This window comes from Dermacentor albipictus, chromosome 5 (genome assembly GCF_038994185.2).
Source record: "Dermacentor albipictus isolate Rhodes 1998 colony chromosome 5, USDA_Dalb.pri_finalv2, whole genome shotgun sequence".
Lineage (NCBI taxonomy): Eukaryota > Metazoa > Arthropoda > Arachnida > Ixodida > Ixodidae > Dermacentor > Dermacentor albipictus.
The window spans coordinates 117,192,808-117,212,751 of NC_091825.1; the positions used below are offsets into that span (position 1 = coordinate 117,192,808).

General features: G+C 47.1%; 1 protein-coding gene and 1 long non-coding RNA gene across 5 annotated transcripts; both read left to right on the forward strand.

Moving 5' to 3' along the window:
- Positions 1 to 343: 343 nt before the first annotated feature.
- On the forward strand, positions 344 to 19,249 carry LOC135916129 (coagulation factor IX-like). 4 transcript variants are annotated; one of them, XM_065449385.2, is made up of 9 exons: positions 344 to 678; positions 10,432 to 10,478; positions 10,823 to 11,038; positions 12,351 to 12,497; positions 13,518 to 13,624; positions 14,819 to 15,046; positions 15,142 to 15,183; positions 15,972 to 16,208; positions 18,556 to 19,249. In XM_065449385.2, the coding sequence occupies exons 1-9, from the start codon at positions 632 to 634 to the stop codon at positions 18,778 to 18,780; spliced, it is 1,296 nt and encodes a 431-aa protein (XP_065305457.1). In that variant the 5' UTR covers positions 344 to 631; the 3' UTR covers positions 18,781 to 19,249. The 4 variants fall into 4 exon arrangements, with proteins under 4 accessions (XP_065305457.1, XP_065305458.1, XP_065305460.1 ...); XM_065449386.2 differs by having other exon boundaries at positions 345 to 678; positions 15,142 to 15,162; XM_065449387.2 differs by lacking the exon at positions 344 to 678 and adding an exon at positions 9,115 to 9,202.
- Positions 1,190 to 2,917, forward strand: LOC135916141 (uncharacterized). Its single transcript, XR_010568857.2, has 3 exons — positions 1,190 to 1,389; positions 2,227 to 2,338; positions 2,521 to 2,917. It is a non-coding gene; the product is annotated as an uncharacterized lncRNA (long non-coding RNA).
- Positions 19,250 to 19,944: the final 695 nt, after the last annotated feature.

Sequence of the window (19,944 nt, forward strand, 5' to 3'; positions counted from 1 at the left end):
CCAGTATTATAGCTTCCTCGAGGGGCGTCATGAATGGACTGCGAAGACAGTCATCCTCGGATGCGCCTACACGACTCCCCCGTACTGGCATCACCATGGACGCACGTCAACACCGGCATGCTTGCCATCGAAGGCTTCACCTCCTCCACCCCCCCCTCCCACCCTTTTTTTTCCTTCGCAGCCAAAGAGATGAGCTCGCTTTCCTCCAAACATATTCTAACAGCGCGCCGGTCTTGTCCTTCACCTATTCTACGAGGCGAGCTTTCGAGATGAACGCGAAGGTCACCATCGTGTATTACGACTGAACCGCGTCGTCTGCCAGACGATTACAAGCTGCAGAGTAGAAAACAGAGAGGAGGCTAAGAAGTCGAAACACGTCCTCGGCGGCTCCCTTTCCCAATGCGTCGTGTGGAAGCTGCGAACACGAGAGAGTTTCTTTCTTCCTTTCTTTTTTTGACGGCGGTGCAGAAACCAGTCGTAAATACTCGCTCGATTGGAAGCGCGGAGCGAGCAGCGTGCAACCGTCTACAAATATACAGTACCGGCAACAGGCGCCGTATACGAAGGAAGGATTCAGGAGTTTCGTTTTCTCGGAGCAGGCGTGCCGATAGCACGCACGTCGTCGTCTGGAATGAAGCGTCTTCGTGCGTTGGGCTACCTCCTACTGTGCTTCCTCAGGTCAGAAAGTTTTGATCTTGTGCCGCGCAATTCGCTGTACACAGCGTGGGTAGGATAAGAAGAAGGCAGCGGGCATGACACACAAGCGCTGAGTCGCTGTGAGCGCTGACGTGTGGCGCCCCCAAGCGACACCAGGCCCCGTACACTCTCAAGTTCAACTAATGGCCACAGAGGGCGAAAAAATCGACCGCGCGCCGCTGCTAACAAAGCCGACCTAGTAGCATCACCTCGGGATTCGTTCGTTAGTTCCAACATTTCCCGGTAGAGGCGTCGTAATAAGCGCAATTTTATCTTACAAACTTTCTCTTACAATTACCGAAGCATTTTCTTTTACATAAAAACAGGGCAAAATTATCATTGCTAATTAGATATTGTACTCTTTGTTAGTAAGTTTATTGTTTCTTCGCCATTATGAACGCAAATAGCGTTCAGCATCATCGATCTTTCACGTGACCTCTGGCCTGGATTTAAAATTTTTACCGGTATTTCCGAGTGCACGGCGGCACGGATTCATTCGTTCGTACACTCAAGACTGGTTGCTTCTTTGTTTCTAAAACTAGTTTCTTGCGCTTCTATGTAACTTGGGGTGAAGTTACGTGTTTGCAAGCGGACATGTAAGCCCGGCAGTTGGGTTTCGGTCGTGAGCCATTCGGAACAGGTCTGCATCGAAACGGGAGCTGGATTTTGCTGCGGCTGACAACGGCAATAACGGTGAGTCGTTTAACACTGCTGCTTCAATCGTTATATAATATCTGTCTCATTACCTTCCAGGCGGGCACAAGTTAACGAACTAGATCCTGCATTACATATGGGCAGTGAGGATCTCAGTTGCTGTTTCCTAAATAAACCTTTACTTGCGAGGCTGTCGTTTGGTTTACACACACAACCAGGAAAGAAAGAGCGATATCGGAACGCGCGTCTCATTTTTCATGTTATTGTAGCCGTGGTTGTAGGTGACTGAGTAGCCTTATCAATATACAGATTAAACATTTTTTCGAGTCGGCCGGCAACGTCTTTCGTCCACAAAACCGAATAATCCTTTGGTAAAATGAAGTGAAAGTACAGAATTTAATGTATTAAACAGTTGCAAGCATGATACCCATATTTCGTACTTGTTGGTTCCAAATGTTCTTGCTGTTCAGATTGGTTTACCGTAGGGCATTTATTTTTGCAGTAGTGAAGCGGTGCATCACGTTCGTGGAGAAAAATAATGCATCAGTTCTAATAGCTTCATGACTTTCATGCATTTGCTTGAGTAACTAGCAGTGTGATCACTTCTAGAGCATAAATGAACCCACAAATGTTCTCATTTGTGATCTTAATAGTACTTGCGCTGTTGACATGCATTGTAGTTAGGCAGACATCAATTTTATGGGCAATAGCAATATTTATTTAACATGCTGCTTAAGCACCCTAGAATAGACAGTGTACATTTGCATGTGTTCCGTAGTCGCAAATCATTACAACATATATGTCACACCTTTTTGCATTTCATATTGCAAAACTTTGCTTTTTCAATTTCTGATTCAGTCAAAATTTCTGTTCCAGACATGCAGTAATGAGGACGGCACCAGTATAAAGCAACACACTCCACGCACTAAACAGAAGCTGCTGCCTGCTACGACAAGGTCATTGTGTGGACATTGGCTACTACTACAAGGTAAACAACATATGGTTCAGAAATAAATATGTTTGATCTATGCTGTATTGGCTTGCCGTTTGCAGCAGATATGAATGTTTGTTCATATATATGGTTCAGTATAATTGGTTCGAACATATAAAACCCACATAAATTTGGCTAATCTGTGCTATATCTCACGTGTCACCGTTTTGCCCCAACAGAGTCTATGCCAAGCACATCTTGGTCATCACAGGAGCTCCTATCTGCACCAACAGGAAGGGGCTGGAGCCGAATTTGCAAGGCTTTTACACCAAGAACAAAGAAGCATATGCACAAGAATATGGATGAGATATCAAGTCTGCAAAGGACTGTGTTAAGACTGCAAAGAGCTTCAGCCACCATTCCACCAGCACGGACATTTGGCTGAGTCATCCAAGTAACTCAAAAAGGACTTTCTAGAAATTCTTCGTCTTCAGATGCACCTGCAACATCTGACCAAGCACGGACGACGCTGGCCAAAAGATTGAGTTTCATCAGTTCGTCCTTAATCAGCTTCCAAGCCATGTTAATTCCGTTTGTGCGAAGTGTAATTTTTCTTCTATAAATGCAAGCTTTCTCATTGCCCATTTTTGTTAGAGGTTATTCATCCTCATCCAAATATAAAGGTCAACCTTTATATTTGGATATTTCGCTGATACTTAATACCAGTCACTGTCTAGCAGCCTAACATATCTGTAGCAGTATCTTCTAGTGTATGTTGTCATGCGCAATTACTCTCCTGAAATAGCTGATGCAGCATCGGCATGCGTCTTGCATTAACCTATGCACATGTGCTATGCACCATTTTACTTTTCTTGGTGTTTTTAGCCTTCAATGCTTGCAGAGCAGAGTGGCTTCTCTCTTGAATGCAAGCTTTCTCATTTTCCATATTCCTAGTCTCGTTGATGATTGCTCCTCTTCCTTGATAGCCTGGGTCTTTGTGCAAGCTACAGTGAAGTGATTGATTGCAGAATCTGGTTTTGCTGCCACACTTGGTTGTGGTAACTGTGTTACAGATGTGGGGGCCTGGTCAGTTGCATTGGTAAGCAGTCCCTCGAGGTAAGCATTTGCTCCTGCAGTCCGCAAAGCGACATAGACTCCCAGTATACACACACCATAACTGGTGCGCCCCGTTCGTTCTGGCCTGCTGCAGCCATGGGCAAATTGTGCTTGTGGCCTACCTCGGCCATGATTTGCTCAAAACGGAGACCAGCATATGTGCTTACATGGTTCGAAGTGTATGAAGTTGATAGCCGTATGGGTGGAAAGGCCCGCAAGAATGGCTGCCGAAGGTGATGCCCACAAAAGCGACTTGTCCACATTGCGACAAAGTGGGACACAAAGTGTGAGCCACACATAGCGGCCCCCGAAAGAAAATAAATGTGCAGGTTGGAAAGGAGTTAACGCTAAAATGCCGGGTAGTCCATGTCGCTGTGTTGGTTGCGGCAGCAGATGCCTGCGTCACCTGATTGCTTCGCAATGGAAGTTGCTCATCTTCAACGGCAACTGTTGGTTCAAACAGGTGCAAGGCTCTGTCCAATCTGTTTGTACCGCAGGTTGTCGCTCGTTACCAGACCACCACATGTGACAAAGGCAAGCATTATGCCTGTAAGATGGTTCGTAGCCAATGTATAATGTATTGTCAACCTCAAGCGGTGACTGATTGCCGTTTAATTTTGCTGTTATGTCACTTGGTTACGGTCGCAGTTTTATGTTTTTCGAATATTGCTGCCTGGTCGGTTGCACTGGGAAGCAGCCTCTCGAAGTAAGAATTTGATCCTGCAGTCTGCACAGCGACATAGACTCCCAATTTACGCACACCGTGATTCGTGCTCCCCGTTCACCCTTTCCTGCTGCAGCCATGGGCAAATTGTGCCTCTGGCCTTTCTCGGCCGCGATTAGGCATGAACGGAGACCAGCATAAGTGCTTACATGGTCGGACGTGTATGAGGTTGGGTGGAAAGGCCCGCAAAAGTGGCCGATGAAGGTGATGCCCACGAAAGCGACTTGTCCATATTGAGACAATGTGGGACACCAAGTGTGAGCCACACATTAGCGGCCTCCAAAAGAAAAGAAACATGCAGGCTGGAAAGGAGTCAATGCTAAAATGATGGGTAGTCCATGTCGCTGTGTAGGCTGCGGCAGCAGATGCCTGCGTCACCCGACTGCTTTGCACTGCAAGTTGCTCATCTTTAACAGCGACTGTCGCCGCAAACAGGTGGGACACTCTGTCCAATCTGTTTCTGCTGCTGGTTGTTGCTCGTTAGTAGACCACCACGTGCGACGAAGTCGGGCACTACGCCTGTAGGTAGGCAGCTCAATGTACCCTAAGAGACCCGTGTATGTGAATGCTCACTGTTGCCATATGGTTCGTCGCCAATGTATGATGTATTGTCTGAACCTCATGCGGTGACTGATTGCTGTTTAATTTTGCTGTTATGTCACTTGATTATGGTCGCAGTGTTATATTTTTCGAATATTGCGGCCTGATCGGTTGAACTGGGAAGCAGCCTCTCGAAGTAAGAATTTGATCCTGCAGTCTGCACAGTGACATAGACTCCCAATTTACGCACACCGTGATTCGTGCTCCCCGTTCACCCTTTCCTGCTGCAGCCATGGGCAAATTGTGCCTCTGGCCTTTCTCGGCCGCGATTAGGCATGAACGGAGACCAGCATAAGTGCTTACATGGTCGGACCTGTATGAAGTTGGGTGGAAAGGCCCGCAAAAGTGGCTGATGAAGGTGATGCCCACGAAAGCGACTTGTCCATATTGAGACAATGGGGGACACCAAGTGTGAGCCACACATTAGCGGCCTCCAAAAGAAAGAAACATGCAGGCTGGAAAGGTGTCAATGCTAAAATGATGGGCAGTCCATGTCACTGTGTAGGCTGCGGCAGCAGATGCCTGCGTCACCCGACTGCTTTGCACTGCAAATTGCTCATCTTTAACAGCGACTGTCGCCGCAAACAGGTGGGACACTCTGTCCAATCTGTTTCTGCTGCTGGTTGTTGCTCGTTAGTAGACCACCACGTGCGACGAAGTCGGGCACTACGCCTGTAGGTAGGCAGCTCAATGTACCCTAAGAGACCCGTGTATGTGAATGCTCACTGTTGCCATATAGTTCGTCGCCAATGTATAACGTATTGTCTGAACCTCATGCGGTGACTGATTGCTGTTTAATTTTGCTGTTATGTCACTTGGTTATGGTCGCACTGTTATGTTTTTAGAATATTGCGGCCTGGTCGGTTGCACTGGGAAGCAGTTTCTCGAAGTAAGCATTCGCTCCTGCAGCCTGCACAGCGACATAGACTCCCAATTTTCATGCACCGTGATTCGTGCTCCCCGTTCGCGCTTTCCTGCTGCAGCAATGGGCATATTGTGCCTCTGGCCTTTCTCGGCCGCGATTAGGCATGAACGGAGACCAGCATACGTGCTTACATAGTCCGATGCGTATGAAGTTGATAGCTACATGGGTGGAAAGGCCCGCAAAAGTAGCTGATGGAGGCGATGCCCACGAAAGCGACTTGTCCATAGCGAGACAATGTGAGACACCAAGTGTGAGCCACACATTAGCGGCCCCCGAAAGAAAAGAAACGTGCAGGTTGGAAAGGAGTGAACGGCTAAAATCTGGGGTAGCCCATGTCGCTGTGTAGGCTGCGGCAGCAGATGCCTGCGTCTCCCGATTGCTTCGCAATGCAATTTGGGCATTTTTAACGGCGACTGTCGCTGCAAATAAGTGGCACACTCTGTCCAATATGTTTCCGCTGCTGGTTCTTGCTCGTTAACCTGACCACCACGTGCGACGACGACGGTGAGCCGTTTACGAGCTCGCGTCAATGATTCCAGCGTATCTCGACATGCAAATTTTATTTCTGCTATTGCACGAGGATGTACACTGCTTGTCTTCTGCCAATAAAGTCGCGCGTTCTGTTCACTCACTTGTGGCTTGTTTGTATGGGCGTCAGTAGAGGCTCTTGGCAATTAGAACGCACCAGCTAAGCGGCAGCGAAGGCATTGAGGCATGCCGCATAGCCTGCAGGGCAAGCACGGCACGTACCAGCGTACGCGACCGGCAAAAAACGGCCATATTGAATTTTGCGCTAAAAAAAAAAAGTTTGCACTTCCGCTTCCGGATTGAGCAACGTCATCTGGCGTCCCCGAAAGTTAGTTCCATGCGCTGCCGCTGCTTATTTTCGAACCACTGCCAAAGGTACAGTTTCCCTTCTCTAAAGTTGTTCTTTATTCTATGGCGACACGTTGCGCACAGGCTTGTCGATTTGACGCGATGCGATACCAGGGCAAATGGACTACGAGGCGAAGCCGATGCAACACGGCGCTGATGTGTCGCGTTCATCTGACGTCCCTTCGCCATAGTAGCGCTGTCGTATCGTTCTTTATTTCCGCATTTACTTACTTCCCTTCTTCCTATCTTCAACTTCATTTTTTTCCTTTTGCAGCCCTTCCTTCCTAAAGAGTACGCAAGCGTTGTGATCCTGTTGGCGACAATTGCCAGCCTGCCCCTCCCTATTTTCTTGTTCATAAATGTTTTCATAAATAATAATAATTATTATTATTATGGTGATGATGAAACCGTAACTAGGCTGGCTTCAGAAGTAGCAATTGAAGTGGGAGGTAAGGCACCAAGGGAACCAGTATAGGTAAGCTCTGCCAAGAAACAAAGGACCTAATAAAGAAACGACAAAGAATGAAAGTGTCCGATTCAAGAGATCAGATAGAATTCGCGGAACTGCCAAGACTAATCAACAAGGAGAAAGTAAGGGATATTCGAAATCATAACGTGAGAAACATTGAGGAAGCAGTAAAAAATGGACGCAGCCTGAAACCAGTGAGAAGGAAACTAAGCATTGGACAAATTAAGATGTTTGCACTGAAAGATAGGCAAGTTAATATCGCCAGCAATCTCGAAGATATAGTAAAAGCAGTAGAACAATTTTATACTGACCTGTACAGTACCCAAAGCAGCCACGATACCCCTATTCGAAGTATAATACGATGATGATGATGGTGGTGGTGGTGGTGGTGGTGTCGGACCATCGCCCCTCTGCGTTAGCATCTACCCTGCTGTGCTGCATATACCGTAACACTAAACCGATGTAACGTGGTAAAACATGCTTTAAAAACCCCGTTGTCATTCGTTTTGCGTAATTGTTGCGCAAGAAAACGAAGGCGAAAATTTATCTTTCTTGTGTTTCGCGCCAAAACCTCGGCGTCGATACGTCAGTTTGACATCACGCATTTTAAAGTATTTTCACGTATTTAGGCCGTTATGGCAGGCGATAATTACCCGAAACCTGCTATGTTTTGCTTTTGATTACATTTATAGAAATGAGCGAATATCAAATTTGCCAAATACAAATCGAATACGAATAGTAAGTATCGAATATCCAGTCGGATATCAAATACAGTATAGAATCTCCTTAAGCAGAAATCGCCAAATTAGAATTGCCGGTTAAACGGAATTGCCGGTTAAACGGAATTGCCGGGTAAACGGAACAACTTCTATATTGTATGGTTTTGTATTTGGATAATGAAAAAAAAAATGAAATAAGCAGAAATTGTCCACCTCCACTCTGTGAAGGGGGACGACCAGCGAAGCTGTTTAGCACACGACACAGATGTGACACAGAATTATCAACAAAGGTACGAACTCATTTATTGTCTTGATCGGTGGTCATCCGATCTTAGGTAGACACACTAGGTAGACACACACAATACTGACACACACACTTCTACGCCAGCACGAAAACGTCCAAAATACCCAACACTAGAGAGAGAGAAAGAAGTTTAATGACACGAAATGCCGAGAGGTCGGCCTGAGGTATATTCCTCTAGCCAGCTACTCGGCATTGGGGGAAGGGGAAGAGGGAAAGAAAGAGGGAAGAAAGAGGTGCATGATGGGTGACGATGACGATAGAAGGAAGATGTAGAACATATGGCAAGCAATTTGGCATGCTCAAAGTCTGCAGTCCAGGCCCGTAATTTTTAAAAAGTTCAGTAATGCCTTGATGGCCTTGAAACTAGACTGAGCGTCTGGCCAAGGGCCTAAAACAACGTCCTCCGACAACGGTGCGCTGTCGAGACGCGTAAGGTCCTTGACCAACCTATCACGCTCTTCCACAAACTGTCTGATACCTAACACTAAACGAACACGCACCATGCCTGCTCAAAAACCAACACCAGAACTATAGTGTCCTAATGTAAGCAAACAGCTCTTTTTGAAAAAAACTGTAACAAACATTTATTTTTTCTAAAACCACTGTTTTTACCCTTGTGACCTCTTTGGGTCCCGGCGTGACAAAGGTAGTTCAAGGACGCGTTACAGGTCCCGGAGCGCACCATGCAGACGAGTCCACAAGAGTATGTGCCATTGCGCTTGTACCCTTTCTGCACTATCTCCGGGATTTGCCCACGGTTTTTGCACACGTGCACGAAAAATGCACGGAAGCGTAGCCATAAACAGCTTCGCTGTGATAAAAGCTCTCGTTAATCGAAACCAGAACTTTCGCAACACCCATTAAGCGGAACAACAGAAGCAAGCTCTAAAATATTTTATTAAAAAAAAGAGCCAGAATCTGATTTTTATTTTGCCACGCCTATCTTCTACGCCGTAAACCATCGTCAAAAATTAGAGGCTAGTAAAAATTTTATAGATATTTAATGCGCAGCAGTTGCGGTCCTGACAGCTTGGCGGTATCGCCACTCGCCCCATAAACGGCCGAAATAAGATCGACCACAATTTCGAACATATTACAGCGCGCCGTTTGATAACCTGGACTATGCCACCATGACCTCGTGCTGATTCAACCACCGAGTCAGGCAGTAAGGGTGATGTTCTTGCTCTGGTGAGTCGCAGTCAAACGTCGCAGTAAAACGCAGATGCAGATATTTACAGCAGGAATACTTATACCGGTATAATTAGGTATACCATGCCTGTACTGCCAAATGTGAAAATGACAGCTAACTATCAGGGACAAGGGATCAGTTTTGAACACAAGATCACTAACTGTCGTTCAAAAAAAAAAAAAAGAGAACTGCATGAATAGCCTCTCAATATCTTGAAAGTCTGGTTGCAAACGAAATTTCCAAGTAGAGGTTTGGTTCGCCTAGCCACTTCTGTTAGCATAGGGATCGCCTTACCTCCAGGACCTGCTCACCTTCTGCATCACCCCCCCCCCCCCGCCCCTTAAACTTACATTTTTCCCTTTTTTTTCAATTGCAAATAAAGTGTCGAGGCTGATGTATGACTAGCTTTCCAAAGTCGTTAAATAAATGGTTACCAAAGAACGATCACAAGTTGCGGGGAAGAAAAAAAGGCGGCTGAAGGACTTGTGTGCAGCCGCATGTGAAAGAGCCGTTGAAAGGAAAACATCATTAGTTGTAGCGTAGAAGATAAAACGGCTGTACGACTAGACTGCCAAAAACACTACATTGCCTACTACGAGCAAAAATCACAGGGTGTCAGGTAGACTTCTGCCGCGAAACAGAAAACAAACAGAGCGTTCCCGTCATCCCCTTCCCTCCTTCCTTGTTTGCGCTAAGCGACCATACTTTCTTATGGTCCAGTGAACTTTGTCGTTGTTTCACTTTTGATAATTTGCGATATATAGTTTGGTTACATGGTGAACAGTAACCAAACTAACAGTCGGTTGTTGCGAAATATTTCGTTTGTTTAAAATATTCGAAAATGCCGAATAGCTATTTTTCGAGTAATAATACGAATAGCAAGGTTGTAATATTCCAATCGTACTCGAAGCTTCGAACATTCGCGCATCCCCATAGTCACATTGGAATGCGATGTTGTCTTTATTTAGTAACAAACGGTTGACTAAGCTCGAGCAGACGACGTCACAATCGATGACGTCACGGCGAACTGGCGCGGGAGTTTCAGGGTAGTGTCGCCACTTGTCTTTCGTTATCTTTATGCGGGCGTCCTTTTAGCAGGCCCTGTCCTACGGTAATCATAGTGTAGCCGATTTACTATTGCAAAAGCGTAGTTTATTAACACAGCTTAACCTACCGTATAGGATAATCCGTATAGTTTATCAACAGGTGTGCTTTGATGTGAACGCAGGTACTGTGACCTCACCTTCGCCGATGTCAAAGAACTGAAACAAACTGGTAGGTACCACCAATGTGACCTTCTGCTCCGGTTACGAAAACCGTCTGTGCCAAAAGTCCAGACGTCACTCGGCGCGGTTATGGCAAACTAGGCCTGACAACGCCGCGAGCCTTCTGTAGCACGACCGACGTTCAAGACAATGTAGAGACGAAGAACGAGGGCAGGCCATTGTCCCTCGGGTCCCTATAGAGCTTTGCAGTGACGTCAGTGCTACAGAAGGCACACTGCAATCTTCAGAAACAGTCGCGGTTTGCAGTATATACGTACCAATCAACTTTCTATACGTTTCCGGCCAAGCGGTCAGGGAGATAGCATATTGGTGGGGGCAAACTAAACCACGCAGGACCGTGCAAGCTGGAGTTCTTCGGCACCACGACGACGTGGAAGAGCCCACACTACCCAAAGGCGTCCCAGCCGCCCTTGAGATGCGAGGCGGTCCTCGAGGCGTCCGACAAGGATCACGTGCTGAGGTTGGACTTGGCCGACGTGTACCTCAACGAAGGAAACGAGGAGTGCGGCGTCTCCAAGCTAGAAGCTGCTGAAGGCGTCAACGGCACAGGTCTGAATGATATTTATGCATGTTTCCTGCGTGGTCACTCCAGCAGATTCGCTATCCCATTCTATCCTATTCCGTTGACGCTATTCGCGTCAACGGCACAGGTGTGGATGAGATTTATGCCTGTTTCCTGTGTGGTCAATCCAGCAGATTCGCTATCCTGACAGGAACTTTATGTGGCCACTGTCACTGTACGGTCTATGTGGTTTATAACTATATAGTCCTTGCAGAGAGAGAGAAAGGCAAAAGGAAGACAGGGAGGTTAACCAGAGATTATCTCCGGTTGGCTACCCTGTACCAGTGGATGGGCAAAGGGATGCGATAGGTGAGAGAGAGAAAAGGAATATTTAAAAAAAGGACCCCCCGCCCCCACACACACACACGTACATACGACACACACGAACTGTTTCTGTAGGCACTGTCATGCAGTCCTTGCAGACTTTACAGGACACCTGGCGATATAGTTTGTCGGCGTATGATGTGGACAGTGCATTGCAGACACTGCGCTGGAGGAACGATGCGTACAGTGTATCGAAAGCCCATCCACACGAATTCACTGGGCACAATGCAGTCGCTTTAAAGCTTTCACACAGCGAACCGTTCAGGCGAGTGCGATCAGTGGACTCGGCGGCCTTTCACGGACCTCACATACGCGCCCCATTGCAATAAATAAAGACCCCATGGTTGCACTCAATGAGGTTATGTGGCATTGTTACGTTATGTTAGGCGAGCGCAGCGAGTTGTTATCTTAAATGCTTGTTTAACAGGTGAACCGATAAAAAGACATATATTTACTAATAGCTTTGCGAAAGTTGCCGGCTATTGCTTCACTCGGAAGTCACCGATCGAGTGCGATATAGAGTCTGAAGCTTGTCAGATTACGTACAGTATAGGTATAACACGAGGACACCCGGTAGCACAAATGACGACTAATAAGCGACGGCGGATTCGAGCCCGGGGTGCAACAGGCTGCGCGCCGCGGTTCATTTCACGCTGACCCACACGCCTTATACCATTCACCCTTCGTGCTCTGGGTCAAGGAGGAGTTAGAGGAGGAGCCGAAACACCTCTCCGGAAAGCAAGTCGTTCCTTAGATAAGCCAAGTTCATATATTGATCGAGGCGCAAGGACAGCCGTGATTTATTAGCCACTCGGGAGCCTTCGACGCGCTTGTCCTTTCTACTTTCTACATTAGTTGTGTGTTTGTTTTGTAATTGCTTTTTTATATACAAAGACACCCATTGAAAGCATTGTCAGTCGCCGCAGATATTCCAGAGCTGTCGATATGTCACGCGTTTCACTGCTTTTATGACAGGACCGTTCAACCTGGGTGCGTTTTGCGGTGCCCAGTCGGAGCAGCAGTACGTGACGTCCAAAAGCCCTCGACTGCGGCTCAAACTGACCTTGGAGAGCGACGTGGAAGAAGGTCATTTCTTTGTCAGAATCAACACCATCAAAGACGGTAATGAATAAGTATATACTTTGCGCTCGTTTTAATCTTAAGGTTCATGTGCCTTGTAAGCTTTGGCAATTATGCGTTGACTGTATGTCCGTTTCGGTCGGTGGGCACTGTCAAAGTCTAATACAACCGAAGCGCTGGTAGCCAGTAAAATATTTAGTTATACGGTATATAGTACGGGGTGTGCAGTATTCGAACAGCGGGCAGTTATACGTCAGCTCAACTATATTTGAGTGGTTTGAATGGACACCAACGAGAAATATTAGTATTTCTGTTTCGACTATATAGCCCGCGACCGTGCGCGAGGTTTCATATGCCGCGACGGGATGGTGTCTCGGGTGAGCTCGGGAGAGCTCGCGCACAGTGAGTCTCTAGTTACTTTTCACGAGATCACACCTCGTTACAGAGGGAACAGGCAGAGTTCTCCTTTCTCCCATCCTAAGCTCAACAGGCCACAAGCTAGCACGCTCCGCATGCTCCAGACGGGGTCCTACCCCTCTTGGGGCTTTCTGAACATGCTCCACCCGAACATCGATCCTCTCTGCCCAGATTGTGGCACTGAATTTAGCTCATTAAGTCACATGCTCTGGCAGTACCCTGTGTTACAGGATTTTAACCGAGAAGAAAACTGGACGAAGGCCATCACAGACCCGAAACAAGACGTCCAACTCCTGGCTGTCCAGAGGGCCCGTGAACGAGCAGAGAGGCATGGCCTCTCTGTTCCGACATGGGACTAGCTAACGGCTGGGTAGGGACTTACCTAGAAGGCCCCCTGCCTAGCTCCTCAGGACCCCAATAAAGTCGTTTATTACTGCTACCTAGAAAATGAGGACAAAAATTATGTTTCTAAGTGTCGCGCTCAAGCTATTATGCCAATCATGACGCTGGCTGTGGTCGCGTCGAGAACTTGCACGGTATTTTGGCGTAACTTCGGTCGTTCTTTCCATCCTGCATAGCCGGCGGGCGCTTTCCACACCTTCGCCAACATATATACGCACACTGTACGTTACTTCTACGTTGCAGTGTACGGACACCCCGTGCTCAGCAGGCCGCTGGACAGCGACGGCGACGATGACGGCGGCAAGGTAGTCGGGGGCAAAGAGGCCCAGAAGGGCTCCCACCCTTGGCAGGTGAGGCGTATATGCAATGCGTTCGATCCATTATTATTTTGATATCCAGTGCGTTTCTCGTGTTGCAAGTTCACGCGTTCAGGGCTATTAATGCAGCGTATGCATTTACACAAGATTGCAGTGGCGTAGCCAGGCTTTTTTTTTATCCCTTTTTTTTTTCAGAGGGGGAAGGCGGTGTGTTGTCGCACACCGTTTTATGTCAGGCATCTCTGGCACATAGAAATTTAGGGAGAGGTTGAACGGCGCCCGGTGTTATTATTGCGATAGCAGTTATATCGGCACTCCACGCCAATTTCCGCCGTCGCCGTGATGTTTTGTATAAAGTGAGCTGAGGGGACAGGTTAGTGCGCATATCCTCTTCTACACCAGCTGCGGCGGCCGAGTATGGCCGCGCGCATCATATATCTAGGAGGCAATCTGCACTGGTCTCGAAGGCTAGCCTGCCGGGTATTGGCTTCGTGTGCGCTGTGTTCTCGCGCGCCTATATATAGTTCGCGTTGGAGCGAGACGCAGCACGAAGGTCGATTCGCTCGCTGCTGCTGCCGTCGCTCATCACTCCAGCGCTGTGACAGCGAGTGTCCGCGGTCATCGAGCGAGATGTGTTCGCATTTGCCTGCGCGCGCGTGACAACGTGCTTGTTAATTTGTTTAGTATAGTGAAATGCATGCAGCAGTTTATGCAGCTGAAAAGACGACTAACCTTACTTCGACCCGCCGTGGTTGCTCAGTGGCTATGGTGTTGGGCTGCTGAGCACGAGGTCGCGGGATCGAATCCCGGCCCCGGCGGCCGCATTTCGATGGAGGCGAAATGCGAAAACACCCGTGTACTTAGATTTAGGTGCACGTTAAAGAACCCCAGGGAGTCGAAATTTCCGGAGTCCTCCACTACGGCGTGCCTCATAATCAGAAAGTGGTTTTGGCACGTAAAACCCCAAATATTATTATTAACCTTACTTCGCATAGTTGTCTAAAAAAATTGCTATCGCAATCAATGCTTCGCTCGTCGGGCGAAAACTGTGGCTTCTTTTCTTTTCCTTTTTCTTTCGTCATTAATTTCTCACGTGCATTGCACCGAATGACCGGTTTCAATGATAACCGCGCCGCAGCGGGGTCCGATCTAAATTGCGAAAATAATGGAAAATATGCAATGAATAGCCTTATGAAATACGGCACGCGATGCATTGGCGGCCACCAGGTGCTTTTCAGGCTTCCCGACTCACCCGCCCACTGCGGCGGTGCGCTTCTCAACGAACACTGGGTGCTGACGGCAGCCCACTGCTTCGAGCTGCTCGGAAAGGATGCCCAGCCGTCCCAGGTACAAGTGCTGTTGGGAAAGCACAACCAGTTCGCTTCCGAACCCTACCAGCTGGCAGTTCGGATAGAGAAGGTCTTCACCCACCCCGACTACGACATTGAGTCTCAGGTATATATATAGACCGTTCATGCAATTTATTGCGACGGGTACAATGTCATAAACCGACACGAATGGCTATAGGTTTTCTTTCATATTTCCTGCAGGGATACCACGTTAATGCCCAGGTGAATGGCCAGACCACGTCTGTACGACTACCTGCTTTTATATTCGCAAAGCTATTCTAGAAATGATGTGCATTCGTCTAGTATGTGGCAGCATCGATTTGCCCAAGATGGCGGCACATGTCTTCGCTGCTGGTGAAGAGAGATGTCAGAAAGGCAGCGAGATTAACCAGACGCTGTCCGGTTGGGTACCCTGCATTGGGGAAGGGAGGGTGAAATACGAGTAGAACGATATAATTTCACAGTGTATGCGCACGGGTCCGCATACGCAAGGAAACGCTCACATCGCTGAACTTATCACAAGCGGTCGTATACAGACTGCCGCATCTCGAGAAGCGCAGCTGCGCTTCTGTGGCTTCGCACATCGCATGGTAAAACCACACATATGCGGCCGACGACGGTATACCCGTTCTCTTAGCGCACGAACAGCCGAGTATACTTCTTTCAGCAAGAAGAGTGCAGAGATTTGTAACGAACCTTGGCTGAAGGGCAAGTGCCGAACGCCCGCTTTTCGTTGTGCACATACAATCAGTCGCCAACTGCATATCTATTGGCACATTCTGTTCTCCTTGTCACCCCTTGATATTCTTATTTTTTTCCCCTCTCCTTCCCTTTCCTTTGGTACAGTATAGCAAGCTAGATGATTTCTTCTCGAAACGACCTCTCTGCCGTTCCCGTTATTTTAAATAAACATTTTTGTGTGTGTCTCTGACATCTGCTTTCGCTTTAAACACGTGCAGACACACATACAAGAGCAGACACACATACGCGGTACTTTTCACCAAGTGTTCCTTCGTTTGACCAACGAGCAGGACGCCGACGTAGCCCTGGTGAAGTTGGACTCGGACGTGGAGTTCAGCGACTACGTGCGGCCTGTGGCGCTCGGGGACCCAGACTTCGTGCAGAAGGAGTTCTTCTCCAAGGCCGACGTGCACGGAGTCGTGTCCGGCTGGGGCAGGACCGACGAGGCCGACCACTCCAAGGTGCTCCAGGAGATACGCGTCCCCATCAAGACAGCCGTGGTGTGCAAGGCATCCACCGAGCTGGAGGTTGGTTTGCGCTGTTGCACGCGCGTATAGACCTTGCAGTGCCAGGAGCATGCAATGTGACGAACTATACGCTGCAGAATCCACAGGGAGCTCGCCTAGGATCCCCCCTCTCCTCACCCCTTCAAGATATGTCGCCACTTCAGCGATAGCGGTATTGCGCGCGCGGCAGTCTCCATTGTACAACTCTACATACAGTTGACTTTGTACGCTTCATGCATTGTCTACTTTTTCAATGGTAACTTTCAGAAAAGGCTGGTTACACGTTGCGGAAAACCAGACTTGTATACGTAAGGAAATGCATGTAATTAACTGTTTATAAGCAGTTATGTGTCGTGGTGTTTGTGTAATTTAATGATTGCTTTTTTTTTACTCGGTAACGCTCGCTGTAATCCAATTGCTTTTTTTTTCGGTAACCAATTACATGTAACCGGAACGTGAAGAATATTTTTAGGGCTGAATATTATGCAGCTTTCTACTATAAGTTACATTACATATTCAGCCACCTTTTTCAGGAACGTGAACGTATGCTGACATCCGTAACTGTAAGTCGTTCAAGTCTAAATGACGAACTACAGTGAAGGGCTTCTGGAGGAGGTCCACCAGATGTTGACAGACAAATTGAAACGACGCTTCTATAGCTCGATAGCGATGACCACTTCGGACGTTGATGCCAGAAAATCCCCCACGTACGATTTCTGTTTTTCACTGGTCTGTATCTGTAGCGCCTTCCTCTAGCCTCACCAACGATAAGTGGTGGATATTCATAGAGAACCCATACAGTAACAACAATGTTAGTACAATATAACGTTACTCCAATGCTACTACGATGTTACTGCAACAATGTAACGAACACCTGTCATGCGCTAGGTTTCCGTACGTTACAACACAGCCCTTCTTTCCAGCGCGCACATAGAGGGAGTTTTCAGGGTCACTACAGATGTCTTCACAAGAAGTCGAGGGAAGATTACCGATTTTCTAAATGCAATTGTTAGCGAAGATAAGCAACGTGTGAAAGGCTGCAGAGGATGCGTTGAAAGAGCCAAGCGAGCTCGCTCTACTTACTGCATTTGTGCAGTGGTAGTAAAAGTAGAGCGGGAAGTAACGTCAAATTAATAGACTACTTTCTAAAATTGTTCAGTTACTTTCGTGTGGCAGTAATTGGTAACTATAATCAATTACATTTTTGAATGATGTAACTGTAACCCAGTACTTTCTTTTTTCTGTAATGTGAGCAAGTCTGCAGAAAATATGTAGCCAATCACAATTACTTCATTGAAATATGTAATTGATTACAGTAACCAATTACTGGGCCGCGAAAGTAACTGAGCATTTGCTAAAAGGAGTCAATTATTTTTACGCTACGTTCCTCCCTACGTTTACTAACATAGCACAAGTACAGTAACAAAGTTACTTGGTTCTTTCAGTGCATCTACAGACCTGGAGATGTTAACTTCCCTAACAATTGCTGTTCAAAATATAATTTTGGATGAAAGGATGAAGACGTCGACAAGATACACAGGACGAGCGCCGACTCTCAACTGAAGATTTTACTGAAAAATATTATATATAAGCGATAGCAAATCACGTAGAAACCAAAGAATATGTAGCCAGATACAAATACGAAGGTTAACGAGGCAGTAAAGTTAAAAGCGAGCACAAATAATTGCCAGGAAGCTTGCCAAGAAAGGCTAGACCACAAAGGCAAAAAGAAAAAAAAAAGTGATTTTAAACTAACAGATTATGTAGGGTGAGCGCACATGCTAAGAAGATATGCACATTCCTTGTCCTGTACGTGTATCTCTTCTATGTCTTCGTCCTTTAGCGCAGCAACAAAATCATGTTACTGTACCAACTACCAAATACATTTGCCCCTCCTACATGAAACCTGTGAGGCCGTTCCCCTCTCCCTCCCAACCTCACCCGCTCACCGATTTCGGAGTCCCTGAATGATTACAAGTAATTAATTACATGTAACTCATTACGTGCGTTTGCTTGAGAACTGCACAAACGCGGTCATGTGACATTAGACACCTTCTGGCTCGAATACGATATGTTGCTGCAACAACTATTGTACATTACCACTGTGATCTACAAGTCTTAGGTACTTCATTCATCTTCGATACTTATACTAATCATGTGCACTTAACGTAATGATCAATACCACTGGGCACCAGTAGCTGCATGTGAGTTGCTGCTGCTGTTGCTTACAAATGAGGCATATTATGAATAGATGCAACTTGGCCTCTGAACAGTTTGTGGCGACATAGGGCGTGACCAACTTGTTATGCTTTGGGACACGAGCCAGAACTCCACACTTATCTCAAGCTGACGCCTATTTCTATTTCAGGTCACGGACAACATGTTCTGTGCCGGATACTCTAAAGGGCAGACTCACAGAGACACTTGCGAGGGAGACAGTGGGAGCCCCTTCGTCGGCGAAAGCAACGGGAAATTCTACGTAGTCGGCATCGTCAGCTTTGGCGAACAGAGCTGCCTGTCCAAGGGCAAATATGGCTTCTACGCCAAAGTCCACAAGTTCACTCCATGGATACGAAAGACCGCTGGATTATAAAGGTTCAATTAATGCAATTCATTCAACTGTTGGGTGTCTTTGTGTCACGTCACGCTATCTGACAACACCAGCCGTTATAGAAACCATTGACGCCACGCTTGTGACGTAAGGAAAAAGTATCGTAAGTATATCAAGCTGTTTACTACAGGCGGCAAGTTTCGTACGTGTCCTTGATTTACTTCATTCAAGAACACGAGCCCTCCACAGTGGTATCGAGCTACGAATGTCAATTTGCTAACGTACGTGTTGCAGACAAATGACCCTCGCGTATATGAGTGCAGTGAACGGTGAAATGGAGCAGCGTGCTTGTAAAAACCAGCCAAATTTTATCCACCAGCATATAGCCAGAGGTAAACTACGCGAACTCAACAATTCAGTCCGAACATACATTTAACACACAATACTTTGTTTTCGTGATAATGAAGTTCGTGCGTTCTGGCAGTGGGACTGCTTGCGTCAACTACAGCTCGTCGAGTGGTTTCGCGCTGTCGGGTAGCAAGTTCGGAATACCGTTCTGTATGGGAAAAGCCTTTCCCAGTTCATCAGATATAAGCACGTTCTTCGCACTGTCGTAACGGAGAGGCTTTTTGGTCACCGGACACACGATGAACTTGAGGTTTTCTTCGTCAAAAGTGACCGGCACGTCGTGCATAGAGTCGAGAGGCTGAGAGGCGTCGGGCCCGGAAGTGCAGAATTCGGGGCGTTGCGTACCGTTTTTGCGGATCAAACACAGGCACCGCTTGTATAGAGAAGCTGTCGCTGTTCTCTTCAGCATGATCTCTCGGTGAACAGCACTGGACAGGTGGAAAGGTGCGCAACAGAACCAACCGAACTCCACAGCCCGTTAAAATGCTGCTGGATTGAATTTTGACTTCACTTGGATTAGTGCGTCTCCATAGGTGTAAAAACGATTAAAACGTTCTTATTTAAAAACAAGTAGCTTAAATGAACAATAGTTCATATTATATTGATTTTTTTGTTAAGTTATGTTATGATAATACGTATTTTGCGATAAAACATGGGAAACATGGCTCAAAAGGTTAAAAACAAGCAGGAACGAAACCGAAATCACCGAAATGCTCCCAAGTTCGCCTTGCGTTTCGTAGATGGCAGCGCGATCGCCAAAGACAGGTTTGGATGTGTTCACGTGACACAGCGTCCTCC

Excerpts from the sequence above, each read along its gene's own strand:
- LOC135916129 (XM_065449385.2), top strand. The coding sequence starts at position 632 with ATGAAGCGTCTTCGTGCGTTGGGCTACCTCCTACTGTGCTTCCTCAG. Across the intron at positions 11,039-12,350 it reads TGAAGGCGTCAACGGCACAG|GACCGTTCAACCTGGGTGCG; the intron begins GTCTGAATGATA and ends CTTTTATGACAG. Across the intron at positions 12,498-13,517 it reads AATCAACACCATCAAAGACG|TGTACGGACACCCCGTGCTC; the intron begins GTAATGAATAAG and ends TCTACGTTGCAG.